The sequence below is a fragment of the Salmo salar genome, chromosome 22, assembly GCF_965601325.2.
Source record: "Salmo salar chromosome 22, fSalSal1, whole genome shotgun sequence".
NCBI classification, from domain to species: Eukaryota; Metazoa; Chordata; class Actinopteri; order Salmoniformes; family Salmonidae; genus Salmo; species Salmo salar.
The window spans coordinates 21,046,912-21,065,489 of NC_138312.1; the positions used below are offsets into that span (position 1 = coordinate 21,046,912).

The 18,578-nt window shown below is 43.4% G+C and overlaps 1 protein-coding gene across 2 annotated transcripts in view; it reads left to right on the forward strand.

Moving 5' to 3' along the window:
- The window catches only part of LOC106583032 (leucine-rich repeats and immunoglobulin-like domains protein 1), a 53,859-nt gene extending 37,150 nt beyond the window's left edge, over positions 1-16,709 (forward strand). For both annotated transcript variants that reach the window (XM_014166781.3, XM_014166782.3), the window contains exons 14-18: positions 3,327-3,608; positions 10,543-10,962; positions 11,074-11,205; positions 11,393-11,656; positions 12,373-16,709. In XM_014166781.3, the coding sequence (XP_014022256.1) occupies positions 3,327-3,608; positions 10,543-10,962; positions 11,074-11,205; positions 11,393-11,656; positions 12,373-12,587 (1,313 nt within the window). In that variant the 3' untranslated portion in view covers positions 12,588-16,709. The remainder of the gene's footprint in view (positions 1-3,326; positions 3,609-10,542; positions 10,963-11,073; positions 11,206-11,392; positions 11,657-12,372) is intronic.
- The last annotated feature ends 1,869 nt before the right edge of the window (positions 16,710-18,578 follow it).

The window sequence follows — 18,578 nt, forward strand, 5'->3', positions numbered from 1 at the left end:
ATGCAGGGGGTACCGGTACTGAGTCAATGTGGAGGCTATATGCAGGGGGTACAGGTTGAGTTCATTTGTACATGTACAGTAGGTAGGGATAAAGTTACTATGCATAGATAATAAACAGCCAGTAGCAGCAGTGTAAAATCAAAGATTGCATTTGTGAATGTGTGGGTGTTTGTTTTAAGGCTGACCCCATTTTTAGTTGACTGGTCGATTTGTTTGGTCGGTAGGCTATTGGTCGACTAAGATTTCTTTAGACGAGCAGCCGCATGGTGCACAAGACACCTGTCTGATTTGCGCCTGTCTCTGTGGACTAATCCATTGCGGAGGCTACGGGGATGGCACAGTCCACCACTCTAACCCAGGGGTGGGCAACTCCAGTCCTCAAGGGCCTGATTGGTGTCACAATTTTCTCCGTCCCTAGCAAACACAGCTGATTAATCAACTTGCATTCTAAACTGAAGATCATGATTAGGTGATTATTGGAGTCAGGTGTGTTAGCTGGGGCAAAACTGTGACAGCAATCAGGCCCTCAAGGACTGGAATAGCCCACCCCTGCTCTAAGACGTGATGTTGAAGTTGTATATGGTTATATTATGTAAAAATAATGGTGCAACACTAATAAATCTATCACTCTATAACAAATGCACTTTCTCCCACGTTGGATACGGCCGCTGTCCGCGGTTCTGTAACATATTCATCAGTCCGCCATAGAATTGGCGCCTTTCCCTATGTCACTATGTGCATAATAGCAAAGTTAACCATCATATTGGGACTGAGAACAATGTGGCGGAGGCAGCAGAGAAGAGGAAACCCTTGTCTTAACCTAATTGTCTAAGAAAATTGAGGAGAGAGGAAACCCCAATTTAATTAGGTCTATAATCAATCGCCTAACTGTTAAATGTGCCTGGCGTTATACATCATTCATATATACAGTGTATTCAGAAGGTATTCAGACCACTTGACTTTTTCCACATTTTGGTACGTTACAGCCTTAATCTAACATTTCTTAAAATAATAATATTTTTTCTTCATCAATCCACACACAATACCCCATAATGAAAAAGCAAAAACAGGGTTTTATAATTTTTTGCAAATGTATTAAAAATAAAAAACGATCACATTTAGTATTCAGACCCTTTATTCAGTACTTTCTTGAAGCACCTTTGGCAGCGATTACAGCCTCGTTGTAGCGTCATACCCAATAAAAACTTGGCACACCTTTACTTGTGGAGTTTCTCCCATTCTTCTCTGCAGATCCTCTCAAGCTCTGTCAGGTTGGATGGGGAGTGTCACTGCACAGCTATTTTCAGGTCTCTCCAGAGATGTTTGATCAACGTCAGGTCCGAGCTCTGGCTGGGCCACTCAAGGACATCCAGAGACTTGTCCCAAAGCCACTCCTGCGTTGTTTTGGCCGCGTGCTTAGGGTCGTTGTCCTGTTGAACCTTCGCCCAAGTCTGAGATATGAGCGCTCTGGAGCAGGTTTTCATCAAGGATCTTTCTGTACTTTGCTCCTTTCATCTTTCCCTCGATCCTGACTAGTCTCCCAGTCTCTGCCGCTGAAAAACATCCCCACAGCATGATGCTGCCACAACCATGCTTCATCGTAGGAATGGTGCCAGGTTTCCTCCAGACGTGTCGCTTGGTATTCAGGCCAAAGATTTCAATCTTGGTTTCATCAGACCAGAGAATCTTGTTTCTCATGGTCAGAGTATTTAGGTGCCTTTTGGCAACTCCAAGCAGGCTGTCATTTGCCTTTTACTGAGGAGTGGCTTCCGTCTGGCCACTACCATAAAGGCCTGATTGGTGGAGTTCTGCAGAAATGGTTGTCCTTTTGCAAGGTTCTCCCATCTCCACAGAGGAATTCTGGAGCTCTGTCAGAGTGACCATCGGGTTCTTGGTCACCTCCCTGACCAAGGTCCCGATTACTCAGTTTGGCCGGGCGGCCAGCTCTAGGAAGAGTCTTGGAGCTCTACGGAAAATTTGAAAATTGGCTTGGATTTTGCTCTGATTTTGCGCTGACATGCATTGTCAACTGTGGGACCTTATAGACAGGTGTGTGCCTTTCCAAATCATGTCCAATCAATTGAATTTTCCACAGGTGGATTCTAATCAAGTTGTAGAAACATGTCAAGGATGATCAATGGAAACAGGATGCACCTGAGCTCAATTTCAGTCTCATTGCAAATGATCTGAATACTAAAGTAAATAATGTATTTCTGTTTTTATTTGTAATAAATTAGCAAAAAATTCTAAACCTGTTTTCGCCTCGTCATTATGGGGTATTGTGTGTAGATTGATGAGAAACAACATTTAATCCGTTTTAGAATAAGTCTGTAACGTAACAAAATGTGGAACAAGTCAAGGGGTCTGAATACTTTCTGAATGGACTGTGTATGGAAAAATAAGTTTAAACATTTTGACCAATCGTTTTGTCGAAAGAACAGAACGACTCGGGCGACCAAGTTTTATTTTTTCTTGTTGACTGGGACAGCCCTGGTTAGTTAGTTTGTGTGCATGTGGTTCTGTAATGTGCTGATTTTGTAGATATTTTGCACAATTAAACTCCATAACAGGGCAGAATGAGATTAGTGGTAATTCTTAGCTTGAACAAAGTCTCACTCTCTCTGTCCTTCTGCATCTCTCTGTGTGAGTTTCTCAGGGTGGAATTTAAAACAAATTGATTTAGGCTTGTTGTGGTGCTGCCAGTGCCCATATATTACACGCTCTGTCAGTTAGGCTAACCGATGCTGACTGATTGTTTGCTGGCAGTCTGGAGTTTGGTTTCCTGGCTGACCTGCCCACCCAAATGAAACCCTCTCCCTAGCCATCTCCCCAACCCAATTTAACTTCTATGCAATGATAGCAGAGCCGCCTCTTTCTATATGCAGACCACAGACTACACCCCAGAACCCCCCCCAAAAAAGTCTCAATTTACTGTTGAGAAGTAGAATACACAAGGTGCGATTTCAAAATGTAGTAGTGCAGTTTTCCACTTGTTAGTCACTCAATTAGCGCATGTCAGCTAATATTTGTTGGGATTGCTAAGTAAGGTACTCTAGCCAACTATCTAAACCTTGTAGTAGACCTAATCATTACCAACTGGGCACACATTCAGTGCTCATTAATTTTGTTAGTCAATCTCACAGATATCATATGAACATGGCATAAGTAATTACAAAATGTGTAGAATTGCAGGAATTTTTTTTAAACTGCCATACTTTCTCTACACTCCATTGCAAAATGGGAGGGACTGTTATGTAGCTGTTGTGTTAATCTCAGATTTCTCTCTGTTGTGGCCAACCCAGTGTCTCATCTCCATTCCCACACAGTCATGCCTACGTTTGTGAAGACCCCTGGAGACAACACCATCCGTACGGGCAACACTGCCAAGCTGGAGTGTGCGGCCGAGGGGCACCCCACCCCCGAGATCGCATGGCAAAAGGACGGAGGCACGGACTTCCCGGCGGCACGCGAGCGGCGGATGCATGTGATGCCTGACGATGACGTGTTCTTCATCACGGACGTCAAGCTGGAGGACATGGGCGTGTACAGCTGCACCGCCAAGAACACAGCGGGCACCGTGTCTGCCAACGCCTCTCTCACCGTGCTGGGTAAGACTTGACTGCTGGCTATGCCCTACACCTACTGGCAAAATCACCCACACCCCTTTACAATGTTTGAGGATTCATGGTTCAGGTGACCATAATATAGATACTACTTTCGACTAAAAATGAACACTTGTAAACAGGTCTAAAGCCAGTTGCGAACTGGTCAGCCTTGGTCATAGAATGACTGGCTTCTGGCAGCTGTGGCCTTCCTCTGAGTCAGAGGTCAGGGTAGGGGTCAGATGGGTGTTTGTTACCCTTCTCTCAGGGTGGAGGCCTCAGTTCTCCTGGAGGGGCTTCTATTGGAAGTGTGAGGACTAAGGCTAGTTGAGATCACATATTGTCAAGTACTGTGGATGTGTAAGGGCTTGGTCTACACCACTGTATGTAGTAGTGCAGAACACCTCCCCACAGGGATATGAGACGGCAATAGCCCTCAGGAGTGGCTCTGTAATGTTTAGTCATGTATGAGGAAAGCTCAGAGCTGAGGCCTTGTCTGAAGAGGTGGGGAGGGGACAGAGGGGGAAGGAGGGTGGGCGAGGGGGAAGTGAGATCTCTTAATCGTTTTGTTTCCTGCTAAGAGGGAAAGTGTTCTAAGAGTAGGGGTGTCAAATGTTCAGCCTGCTGCACAGACCTATGGACGCTGTAGTCTAGAGCGCCTGGTTCAATTGTGCTTAGGAGCCTTTTTTAAAATCTCTAAATGGTTAAACTAGTGAGGAATCTTTTTTTATTTACTACCATCTTAAATTAAGATATCTAATTAATGTATACTGAACAAAAATATAAACCCAACATCAAATAACATTTTATTTGTCACATGCACCAGATGCAACAGGTGTAGACCGTGTAACGCTTACTACAAGCCCTTAACTAACAATGCAGTTCAAGAAATAGTTAAGAAAATATTTACAAAATAAAGTAAAAAATAAAATCAAAAGTAACACAATAAAATAACTAATGAGGCTATATACAGGGGGTTCCGGTACCGAGTCAGTGTGGGGGGGGGGGGGGGTACAGGTTACTCAAGTTAATTGAGGTCATTTGTACATGTAGGTAGTGTTATTAAAGTGACTATGCATAGATAATAAACAGCAAGTAGCAGCAGTGCAAAGGGGTGGTGATGGTGATCAATGCAAATAGTCCGTGTTGCCATTTTTTTTTTTTTTTTTATTGTACAGCAGTTTTATGGCTTGGGGGTAGAAGCTGTTAAGGAGCCTTTTGGACCTAGACTTGGCGCCCCGGTACCACTTGCCATGCGGTAGCAGAGAGAACAGTCTATGACTTGGATGACTGGAGTCTTTGACAATTTTTTGGGCCATCCTCTGACACCGCCTAGTATATAGGTCCTGGATGGCAGGAAACTTGGCCCCAGGGATGTATTGGGCTGTATGCAATACCCTCTGTAGCGCCTTATGGTCGGATGCCGAGCAGTTGCCTTACCAGGCGGTGATGCAACCGGTCAAGATGCTCTCATTGGTGCAACTGTGGAACTTTTGGAGGATCTGGGGACCTGTGCCAAATCTTTTCGGTCTCCTGGGGGGAAAAAGGTGTTGTCGTGTCCTCTTCACAAATTTCTTGTGTTTGGACCATGATAGTTTGTTGTTGATGTGGACACCAAGGAACTTGAAACTCTCGACGTGCTCCACTACAGCCAGGTCGATGTGAATGGGGCCGTGTTCGGACCTCCTTTTCCTGTCGTCCACAATCATATCCTTTGTCTTGCTCACGTTGAGGGAGAGGTTGTTGGCCTGGCACCACACTGCCAGGTCTCTGACCTCCCTACAGGCTGTCTCATCGTTGTTGGTGATCAGGCCTACCACCGTTGTGTCATCAGCAAACTTAATGATGGTGTTGGAGTTGTGCTTGGCCACACAGTTGTGGATGAACAGGGAGTACAGTACAGGAGCGGATTAAGCACACACCCTAGAGGGGCCCCGGTGTTGAGAATCATCAGTGTGGTAAATGTGTTGTTGACTACCCTTACAACCTGGCCTGTCAGGAAGTCCAGGATCCAATTGCAGAGGGAGGTGTTTAGTCCCAGGGTCATTAGCTTAGTCATGAGATTTGTGTGCACTATGGTGTTGAACGCTGAGCTGTAGTCAATGAACAGCATTCTCACATAGGTGTTCCTTTTGTCCAGGGGAGAGAGGGCAGTGTGGAGTGCGATTGAGATTGTTTCATCTGTTGGGGCGGTATGCAAATTGGAGTGGGTCTAGGGTTTCCGGGATGATGATGTTGATGTGAGTCATGACCAGCCTTTCAAAGCACTTCATGTCTACAGACCTGAGTGCTACAGGGCAGTAGTCATTTAGGCACAGGGACTATAGTGGTCTGCTTGAAACATGAAGGTATTATAGACTCAGTCAGGGAGAGGTTGCAAATTTCAGTGAAGACACTTGCTAGTTGGTCTGCGCATGCCCTGAGTACACCTCCTGGTAATCCGTCTGGCCCCACTGCCTTTGAATGTTGACCTGTTTAAAGGTCTTGTTCACATCAATTACAGAGAGCGTGATCACACAGTTGTCTGGAACAGCTGGTGCTCTCATGCATGCTTCAATGTTGCTTGCCTCGACGTGAGAATAAAAGGCATTTAGCTCGTCTGGTAGGCTTGCATCACTGGGCAGCTTGCGGCTGGGTTTCCCTTTGTTGTCCGTAATATTTTTCAAGCCCTGCCACATCTGATGAGTGTCAGAGCCAGTGTAGTAGGAGTCAATCTTAATCCTTTAGTGACGCTTTGCCTGTTTTGATGGTTCGTCTGAGGGAAGAGCAGGATTTCTTAGAAGCATCCGGATTAGTCTCCCACTCCTTGAAAGTGGCAGCTCTAGCTTTTAGCTCGATGCGGATGTTGCCTGTAATCCATGGTTTCTGGTTGGGATATGTACGTGCGGTCACTCATTTCTTTGTCAGTGGGCAAACGTACAAAATCAGCAGGGGATCAAATACTTTTTTCCCTCACTGTAGGTTGGAGTCATTGAAACTTGTTTTTCAAGTCGGTTAGGACATATACTTTTTGCATGACACAAGTCATTTTTCCAACAATTGTTTACAAACAGATTATTTCACTTAATATTCACTGTATTACAATTCCAGTGGGTCAGAAGTGTACATACACTAAGTTGACTGTTCCTTTAAACAGCTTGGAAAATTCCCGAAAATTATGTCATGGCTTTAGAAGCTGCTGATAGGCTAATTGACAAAATTTGAGTCAATTGGAGGTGTACCTGTGGATGTATTTCAGCGCCTACCTTCAAACTCAGTGCCTCTTTGCTTGACATCATGGGAAAATCAAAAGAAATTGTAGACCTCCACAAGTCTGGTTTATCCTTGGGAGTAATTTCCAAACACCTGAAGGTACCACGTTCATCTGTACAAACAATAGCACGCAAGTATAAACACCATGGGACCACGCAGCCGTCATACCGCTCAGGAAGGAGACGCGTTCTGTCTCCTGAAGATGAATGTACTTTGCTGCGAAAAGTGCAAATCAATCCCAGAACAACAGCAAAGGACCTTGTGAAGATGCTGGAGGAAACGGGTACAAAAGTATCTATATCCATAGTAAAACGAGTCCTATATCGACATAACCTGAAAGGCCGCTCAGCAAGGAAGAAGCCACTGCTCCAAAACCGCCATTAAAAATGCCAGACTACGGTTTGCAACTGCACATGGGGACAAAGATTGTACTTTTTGGAGAAATGTCCTCTGGTCTGATAAAACAAAAATAGAACTGTTTGCCCATAATGACCATCATTATGTTTGGAGGAAAAGGGGGGAGGCTTGCAAGCCGAAGAACACCATCCCAACCTTGAAGCACAGCGGTGGCAGCATCATGTTGTGGGGTTGCTTTGCTGCAGGACGGACTGGTGCACTTCACAAAATAGATGGCATCATGAGGATGGAAAATTATGTAGATATATTGAAGCAACATCTCAAGACATCAGTCAGGAAGTTAAAGCCTGGTCGCAAATCGGTCTTCCAAATGGACAATGACCCCAAGCATACTTCCAAAGTTGTGGCAAAATGGCTTAAGTTCAACAAAGTCAAGGTATTGGAGTGGCCATCACAAAGCCCTGACCTCAAACCTATTGAAAATTTGTGGGCAGAACTGAAAAAGTGTGTGCGAGCAAGGAGGCCTACAAACCTGACTCAGTTACACCTGCTCTTTCAGGAGGGATGGGCCATAATTCACTCAACTTATTGTGGGAAGCTTGTGGTGGGCTACCTGGCACGTTTGACCCAAGTTAAACAATTTAAAAGCAATGCTACCGAATACTAATTGAGTGCATGTAAACTTCTGACCCACTGGGAATGTGATGAAATAAATAAAAGCTGAAATAAATAATTCTCTCTACTATTATTCTGACATTTCACATTCTTAAAATAAAGTGGTGATCCTAACTGACCTAAGACAGGAATTTTTTACTTGGATTAAACGTCAGGAATTGTGAAACTGAGTTTAAATGTATTTGGTTAAGGTGTTTGTAAACTTCCGACTTCAACTGTGTATGTATGTATGTATGTATGTATGTTTATTTTATTATATATGTATGTTTATTTATTATACACACACAACACACACACACACTGTCCACATATATACATTTACAGGATGTGGACAGTATTTGTTACTACATTACACAAGCTGACGGTTTGACCTAATTGGGGGGAATACACCTCCCTTTTTACCTCAGATTGGTGATAAAAGTATAGAAGTTTATAGTCAACACGATGACACAAGATCGCAGGTCTTAGAACGTAGCTATCATTTCTCAAATGGAACGGATAAATCTGGGTGGTCTCTCTATATAAATACATGGATTTGAAAGTCAAATGATCACTTAAAAGCAGCCAACCGTTGTCACTGTTGATATCCTATGGCGGGTCGTAATTCGTTGAAATCAACTACCGTAATTTCCGGACTATTAAGCGCACCTGAATATAAGCCGCACCCACTGAATTAAAAAAAATATATATTATTTTGAACATAAATAAGCCGCACATGTCTATAAGCCGCAGGTGCCTACCGGTACATTGAAACAAATTAACTTTACACAGGCTTTAACGAAACACGGCTTGTAACAAAAATAAATAGGCTTTAACGAAACACGGCTTGTAACAAAAATAAATAGGCTTTAACGAAGCACGGCTTGTAACAAAAATAAATAGGCTTTAACGAAGCACGGCTTGTAACAAAAATAAATAGGCTTTAACGAAACACGGCTTGTAACAAAAAATTTAAAATTTGCAGTAAACAGTAGCCTACCAAGAAAGTCATTGGTCACCGTCTTCCTTCTCCTGTGCACTGAAACCACTGAAGTCATCTCCTTTGGTGTCGGAGTTGAATAGCCTCAGAATTGGTTCATCCGATATTTTATCGTTTTCATTGTCGCTCTCGTCACTTTCATCCGGAGGCAAATCCCCCGCTGAGCCCTCTTCAACATGCAGCAGTCCAGCCTTTCGAAACCCGTTGATGATAGTGGATTGTTTTGACAATGCTCCACGATGTCAGGACCCGCTGGCAGACTTGACCATAAATTGCTCTTCGCATGCGGCCCATTTTAGTGAAGGATTTCTCCCCACTTGTCATCCAAGCCTCCCGCTGAACACGGAGCGCCACCTTAAATGCACGATTTACACTGATGTCGAGTGGCTGCAAATACTTTGTTGTACCCCCAGGAATCAGGGTGACAAAATGACTACCGTAGTCAGAATGATGGGAAGTTTGAGAGTGCTCGATTTAATCTAAACAGTAAACAAAAAAGATGTTTGACCTTAACACGTTCGGCAATTTCATTGGTCTAATGAAAGCTTCATGCCGCCAAAAAACTGAGCACGTCACAGAATGTGTTTTTTTGGAAGAAAAAAATTGAAAGCGGGAAAAATCCATATATTAGCCGCGTCATTGTTTAAGCCGCGACGTTCAAAGCGTGGGAAAAAAGTTGCGGCTTGTCGTCCGGAAATTACGGTAACAGAAAAGGTAATTTGTTTTATTTTCCGTGATGGCAGCCTCCCAAAATCAACATCCCCCATTCAAAGTATAGATAGAAGCCTTCTACAAATTCTCATCTAACCAACCAGGTTATTCCAAGTTTACTTGTGGCCTTTGAATAGTGTTAGTTTAAACAGCGCTACACCAAAACATTTTCCCCTGTTCTATTGATTTCAGCATGAAATTGATGGAAGTGATTCACAAGAAAAGTGTTGCTTTACACTTACTGCGTTGGTGACACACTTGAATCAAAATGCAACACTTCAAAATGTAGCTAACTGTTTTCAACAAAATGTCCTCTAACCAGTGATTTACACATTATTGACAGCTTACGTGTGGTTTTTGAGTTGTTAGTTTTAACAGGACATGCAACCTCGCCCAATTGATTCCAATGTGATAATCGATAGGTGATTGACCAAAGAGTGTTGCGTTTGTCTTTCAATTTTGGTCGCGCCTCCACAAAACGCTCATTAGGATTATGTACATGATATGCCCACTGTCATTGACAGCCCCGAACTGCTTGTTTTGCGTCATTAGCATTTGTGAGAATTGACATAGCGGTTAGGATATTTTACATAGTTAACCAACTTTAGGTTAAGGTTAGGAAAAACGTTAGGGGAAAGGTTAACTGACATGCTATGTAGTTGCAAAACGCTTGTGGTTAACTTAAGTTCCTAATTAGTTAAAATGCTACGGTTGTCCCCGACGTCACTACACAAAAATCCCCTATACGACACACTGTTCAGTGGTAACGCTGCTGAGAAGTTATCTGGGAAACACAGGGTTCAGCTCTATTCCAGTAGTGTACATTAATGTATCAACTGTCTTGAACAAAACGTGATGGAACATCACCAGTTGTCAAAATATTGTTTGAAGTAATGAGTAGAGTTGGGAATGACCTGTCTGCGCCAGTGGGATTATTAGACTTTGACCTTTCCCTCCCGTCTGCAGAGACGCCCCACCTGGCCCAAAAGCTGGAGGACCGTAGTGTGGTGGTGGGGGAGACTGTAGCCCTGCAGTGTAAGGCCCTGGGCAGCCCCCCACCCAAAATCACCTGGCTGAGGAACGACGAGCCCCTCCGCTCCTCCGACCGACACCACTTCACCCCCGGCAACCAGCTGCTGGTGATCGGCAGCGCCGCCCTAGAGGACGCTGGGAGGTACACCTGCGTAATGTCTAACACGCTGGGCACAGAGCGCGGCCACAGCCAGCTGAGAGTCCGCCAGACCGGCTGCGCCGGCCCCAGCACCGTCACTATGGGCATCATCGTCATCGCTGTGGTGACCAGCATCGTGGTGACCTCGCTGGTGTGGGTGTGCATCATCTACCAGACGCGCAAGAAGAGCGAGGAGTGCAGCGTAACCAACACCAGTGAGAGGGCACTCATATAGTTATACTTATGGATGGCTGTTCACCATCCATTTTCTGGTGTTGACTGTAGTTTGTGCTGGTGCTAATGTTATCTGTCCCCTCCCCTCCCAGATGAGACAATCGTGCCCCCGGACGTCCCCAGCTACCTGTCCTCCCAGGGGACCCTCTCGGAGCGCCAGGACGTGTGTATCCGCGTGGAGGCTAGCGTTGGACCTCAGCTCAACGGACACATAGACAACACAGGTAAAGTCTTCAGCTTGGTTCCCATATGTACCTCCAATTCTCCTCCATGACTGAACTGCTGGACCGCTCAGTCATTTTTTTTTATCTAACATCAGGGAATGTTTGCTTTACGTCTACTCTAAATTCATGGAATTGTGGAAAAGTGTAGACATCTTAATAATGATGTTTTCTTTATTTGCCGGTGTAGGTTACAATGGGGCTGTAGTGTGTACAGAGTGTATGGAGAATGGAAACAGCTACTCCAAGACAGACTTTGACTACCTCACCCAGGGGCTGGGACCTGTAGACCTGGAGTACCAACAACACCCCCACCCCCACCACATGGACTACAGTGTACCTGTACCCCTAGGGGTGGACACGGGACCCCTCTGCAATGGGACCCCCAACGGAGTCAGAAGGGATGCCTCGCCACCTGAATTTCCATCACAGAGAAACCACCACAACAGAAAAGGTATTTTTTTAAATGTATTTTTATTTAACCATTATTTAACTAGGCAAGTCAGTTAAGAACAAATTCTTATTTAGAATAACGGCCTACATCGGCCAAACCCAGACGACGCTGGGCCAATTCTGTGCTGCCTTATGGGACTCCCAATCACGGCTGGTTGTGATACATCCTGGATTCGAACCAAAGTGTCTGTAGTGACGCCTCAAGCACTGAGATGCAGTGTCTTAGACCGCTGCGCCACTCAGGAGCCCAGAGCGAGCTTCCTATTCCACACTGTTGAGGACAGGATGGGGAATGCTGGAGAACCTGTGGTTAGAGCCCTTAGTTGTGTAGGTGACCCTGCCATGATGAATCACCATGAAGGGAATATGATGGATAGTCTGCGGCCTATATTTGAGAGTGTGTTCTACTGTAGTTGGGAGGCTGAACAGCCTGAGGATACCTCCCACCTTAAGTAAAATGAAAAACAGCCTTGAGTTCCCATCACTGCCACACTCACAGAGGAGCAAGATGGGTCTTGTCCTGGGATCCTGTACCTTTTGGCAAGGAACCATCTGGGAGGATTTGGTGGTTGGAATGTCGATCTACGCTTCATCATGTAAACGTAGCAATATGGATGCATTCCATAGCCTTGAGCTCTGTACAGATAGATGTCGTGATGTGTATGTGCAGTGACTGGCTGACGTGGCATTCTCTTCTCTCTCTCTGTTCTCTCCCAGGTTCCTCAGTGAACAGGACGGGACACACAACTCTATTGTGCTCCCCATCCCAGGAGGAGGCCTTCCACAAGCCGGTGAAACTCGCCCCCGTAAGACGCCAAGACACACTGGACACGGATCGTGAGCCAGAGCTCAGACAGACTCTACTGTCCAACGGACACACTCCCAGAGCCTCCCAGAGTGACAGCACCCCCCTCAGGAGCGCCAGCGACTAGCAGGCCCTCCCCACCCTGACACTAATAGACTCACTAGCCCTGAGTGGACTTGTTCTTTGCACTGGGAACTGCTACCTCAAACAGAGAGGCCAAGATCTGATCCCCTCCCCTGTTTGGACTAACATGGCGGGAGCTGGGAGGGGGGTGGCATCCAGAGGTTTGAAGGCAGAGCTTGTGTGGGTGGCGTCCCATTTGAGCGTATCAGCTGTACATACTTAAAACCTTCCCCTGGGAGGTGTCAACCAATCCTAGCTCCAAATGTGACTTGCATTTGAAGCATGCAAATGTAGGGAATATTTTACAGTAATGTGTGAAAGAGAGCGAAAGAGATATATATATATATATATATATATATATATATATATACCATTGGACAATTAACTGTACATAAGAGTTTTCATATATATTATATAACTTTTACAAAGAGTATTTGAATTTATTCTGTGCATGACAAAGAACGGAGTGATGGTATTTTTTTCTCTTTTAAAAGCCTCTACTTACCAGCTTCAACTGCGGTGCCTTATTGCATGATCAAAGAAACCACAAACGGGACTCGTAGTATAGCAGAGATTTGTGAGAGCTATCGTACACTCTTTGTCATACCATGGAACACTTTATTGCACTTGAATGTTGTTTGACAAACGCAAATGCTGCCCGTCATGGCCTTAAACCATAACTCATATTTACTGGTATTTTATGAAGGAAGCTTTAATTTTTATTTATTTTGGTACGTGATATGGTAACACCTACGACAAGGAAGTGTTTGGGATATGAATCTAGGTTTTTGATGTTTAAGCACTTTTGTACTCATCATAAATGACCTCTGGAAACACAGACTCAGTACATGTAACCCAATAGGAATGTAAGAAATCCCAGTCAGGAAATGCGACACATTTCTGACATAGCCATGGAATGTCAAGTCTCTTCCACCTGTCAAGGTACTAACTACAGTGCCTTCAGAAAGTATTCATACCCCTTGACTTATTCCACATTTTGTTGTGTAACAGCCTGAATTCAATATGGATTAAATATATGTTCACCCATCTACACACAATTACCCCATAATGACAAACTGAAAACATGTTATTAGAAATGTTTGAAAATTTATGGAAAATTCTTTCAAACTGTAACTCGGCCACTCAGGAACATTCACTGTCTTCTTAGTAAACAACTCCAATGTAAATTTGGCCTTTTGTTATAAGTTATTGTCCTGCTGAATGGTAAATTCATCTCCCAGTGTTTGGTGGAAATCAGACAGAACCAGGTTTTCCTCTCAAATTATGCCTGTGCCTAGCTCCATTCCATTTCTTTTTTATCCTGAAACTCCCCATTCCTTAACGATTAAAAGCATACCCATAACATGATGCAGCCACTACTATGCTTGAAAATATGGAGAGTGGTGCTCAGTAATGTATTGTATTGGATTTGCCCCAAACATAACACTTTCTATTCAGGATAAAAAGTTAGTTGGTTTGCCACATTCCTTGCAGTATTACTGAAAACAGGATGCATGTTTTGGAATATTAAATATTCTTTACAGGGTTCCTTCTTTTCACTCTGTCAGTTAAGTTAGTATTGTGGAGTAAGTACAATGTTGTTGATCCATCCTCAGTTTTCTCCCATCACGGCCATTAAACTCTGTTTTAAAGTCGCCATTGGCATCATGGTGAAATCACAGAGGGGTTTCCTTCCTCTCCGTCAACTGAGTTAGGAAACGATGCCTGATACACCTTCCCAAGTGTAATTAATAACTTAACCGTAGTCAAAGGGATATTTTTACCAATCTACCAATGTGTGCCCTTCTTTGTGAGGCATTGGAAAACCTCCCTGGTCTTTGTGGTTGAGTCTGTGGTTGAAATTCACTGCTTGACTGAGGGACCTTACAATTATCTGTATGTGGAGATGGGGTATGTCATTCAAAAATCATATTAAACACACGAGTCTATGCAACTTATTATGTGACTTGTTAAGAAAATGTTTACTCCTGAACTGATTTAGGCTTGACAAAACAAAGGGGTTGTATACTTATTGACTCAAGACATTTCAACTTTTTATTTTTATGAATTTATAAAAATGTCTAAAAACATATTTCCACTTGACATTATGGGGTATTGTGTGTAGATCACTGACAAAACATCAACCTTTAATCAATTTTAAATTCAGGCTGTAACTCAACCAAATGTGAAAAAAGTCAAAGGCTGTGAATACTTTCTGAAAGCACTGTACCAACCAGGGGTTAGAACCACATTTTTGTTCCATTTGGTTTTGTTTTGTTTTGTTCTGTTCTGAACAGAACCTATTTTTATTTTGTTTTTTCTGTTCCGACCAACAAGAAATGTAGTTCTGAACCGGTTTGAACCCCCAAAAATACTGATTTATAATGTTCCTTACTGTTCCCTTTTAAACATCTGATTTATTATTTTTTATTTACTCCAACATTAAATTACTTCACCAATTAGTGCAGATAGAGCAGCTTGCTATGGAGCGGGTAAGCTATAGTTTTCTTTACATTCATTAGACAGACGTGTAAGGCGCGAGATGTGACTGAATTTTTTTGTGTAGTGAGAGAGAGCAGAGGAGGCTTGGCTTGAAGCGCTGGGCATCTTGTTTATTACATGCATTAATATGATTTAGGCCCACAAAATTAAACCTACGGAAGAGTGGCTTCTATGGAGGAACATTGAATGTCTTTGAACTTCAGAGAGTTGACTTACGTTGGACCAGAGCTAGCTAGCTAACAAGCTGTGCAGAATTCAAATAAAAACATGTCTTGCCTATTTGTAGTTAATAAATCCAATGTGAAACATAATAACTATAGCATCCTTAACTAACATTGAAAAGTTAATACATTCTTCTCTAGTTAAAAATCTCTCCCTAATTTCTAAATGTTGGTTTGTAATTTCTGTAGGCTACAGTAGCCTATTCTTCGGAGGGGGAGGGGCAGGTAGCCTACACGCACGCACACACTGGTAAAGATTTCGAGCTGACAGGCAGACACTGGAATAAGTTTCTGAGTGACAGAGTGAGGGCTTTGCAAAGCTGCTTTGTTGCATTTTTTACCGGAACATAAAAGAACGTTATTAACCGATTCCCATGCTTTTAAAATAACGGTTCTGTTCAGTGTAGATCACTTTTGTTCTGATTCTGTTCCTTGAAAATGTTGTTTTCTGTTCTGTTCCCTGAACTAGTTCCAACACCTGCTACCAACAAGCTGCTGCACTTCAGTTGCCTTTTGGTTTAGGGACTAGATCTTCCACGGTGCCTCAACTCCATTTGTTTTCATTATTCTTTATTTGTCCAACTAAAGGTCCAGGTCCTTTTGAATACACATTTGTTATGAATGTGGTCCAATTCCTAGAATAATTTGTTATTTCCCCTTCCATCCCAGTATGTTATCCTATACCATGAACCTGCCACGCTGTAAAAGGGAATGTGGAATTCTTACCAGGAGGGCATTTTGAGACCGTTGTCATACTGTTTTGATTGCTGTCATGTCTCACTGTTGTGTGTGTGTGTGTGTGTGTGTGTGTGCGCACACAGGAAATGGCCAGTATTTAGCCTTTGTCACCACATATAATAATACTGATAATAATAATCATCATCATTATGATAATGGTACAAAAACATGTTTTATTATTGAGGAATTATTGACTGGTACAAACTGAACACCTCTTCATTCTATCAACAGCTTACTGTTGGGAAACTTGTGAAATGTACCCCTTCCAACCTTAGGAGAAATGCCCCCTGTCTACAGGCCTGGGTAAACTGGGCTGACAAAACCAGATACTGTGAATGTCAGTTTAAACAGAATTACATTTTCTAATGTATGCATATGTTTAGCCATTTTATAGGCTAATTGTCTGTAAGCACTTGTTTTGCTATTTACTTTATCAAAAATGGGTCAAATTGTTTGACTTATGAGAATATTCTTCAGAGAGCAGGAATTCTAGATGGTCAGTCAGAAGTTGTCAGTAGAATGTCGGCCCACTATGTCAACACCTGAATGGATGCAGGGGTGATGTGCAGTAATTTATTGAAATAAACTGTCTGAAACCATTGTTCCAATGTCAAAGCTTAAACATTGAAGTGTCTAATAAAATCACATTTTTGCTATTATATAAATGTGAAGTATGTTTTTCCTTGTCTTTGTGGTTCAATAATGTGGTCTCAAATGGGCTAGGCAAAGCAAACGCATTGGTTTTGACGACTTTGTTAAAAGTATAGAGAACTCATTGATGTTGCTTCTGCCTCAATGTAAATAAACACAGCACAAAAAGACAGTCTTTCAAAGATAATTTGTAAAAATCCAAATAACTTCACATATCTTCATTGTAAAGGGTTTAAACCCTGTTTCCCATGCTTGTTCAATGAACCATAAACAATTAATGAATATGCACCTGTGGAACGGTCGTTAAGACACTAACAGCTTACAGACGGTAGGCAATTAAGGTCACAGTTATGAAAACTTAGGATACTGAAGAGGCCTTTCTACTGACTGGAAAAACACCAAAAGAAAGATGCCCAGGGTCCCTGCTCATCTGCGTGATCGTGCCTTAGGCATGCTGCAAGGATGCATGAGACTGCAGATGTGGCCAGGGCAATAGATTGTAATCTATTGTCGCTGGACCAGACAGGACTGGCAAAAAGTGCTCTTCACTGGTGAGTCGCGGTTTTGTCTCACCAGGGGTGATGGTTGGATTTGCGTTTATCGTCGAAGGAATGAGCATTACACCGAGGCCTATACTCTGGAGCGGGATCGATTTGGAGGTTGAGGGTCCGTCACGGTCTGGGGTGGTGTGTCACAGCATCATCAGACTGAGCTTGTTGTCATTGCAGGCAATCTCAACACTGTGAGCTACAGGGAAGACATCCTCCTGCCTCATGTGGTACCCTTCCTGCAGGCTCGTCCTGACATGACCCTCCAGCATGACAATTGCCACCAGCCATACTGCTCGTTCTGTGCGTGGTTTCCTTCAAGACAGGAATGTCAGTGTTCTGCCATGCCAACGAAGAGCCCGGATCTAAATCCCATTGAGCACTTCTGGGACCTGTTGGATCGGAGGGTGAGGGCTAGGGCCATTCCCCCCAGAAATGTCTGGGAACTTGCAGGTGCCTTAGTGGAAGAGTGGGGTAACATCTCACAGCAAGAACTGGCAAATCTGTTGCAGTCCATGAGGAGGAGATGCACTGCAATACTTAATGCAGCTGGTGGCCACACCAGATTCTGACTGTTACTTTTGATTTTCACCCCCCCTTTGTTCAGGGACACATTATTTGATTTCTGTTAGTCACATGTCTGGGGAACGTGTTCAGTTTATGTCTCAGTTGTTGAATCTTGTTATGTTCATACAAATAGTTACACATGTTAAGTTTGATGAAAATAAACACAGTTGACAGTGAGAGGATGTTTCTTTTTTTGCTGAGTTTACATATGAGGTCCATCTCTAAAGCCAAGGGGAATTCTAGGTCTGGTGAATGAAAGTCAAGTGTGAATGAGGGTTAGTGGCTGGACAGAATGTGCATTCCAGATGGACGTCCGTCAGTTGTTGACTGACAGCCTCCAGGACAGGAGTTTGTCCTCTGGTGTACCAATGAAATGCATGGCATTGTTCCCCAACAGCTTAGTGACAGGCTGTGTGACAAACACTCCCATCTGTGTAACATTCATCTCCCTCTTGCCCTCCCAGGCTTTAATGGTCTTTACCTTCCCTCCAACAGACATCTGAAGGACACAATCGAGATAAATATTAATGGTGTCTTTTTGTGGACAAAGCCTATGGGGAAATGTTGGGATATACGCCCAAAATAAGGTCTGTAGGAGATCTGATATGTTTTCTGCTATGAGAAACTCTTCATCAGCAAATATCACTTTTTGTGAAATTTTAAGCAGTTATGTAATTTAAAAAAGCACTTAAAGGCTTCCTATTTCATAAAGTGTTAACTGACTGATAAGACCTGCCTATAGGGAGGAGGCGTGGCAGTGTGGAACCA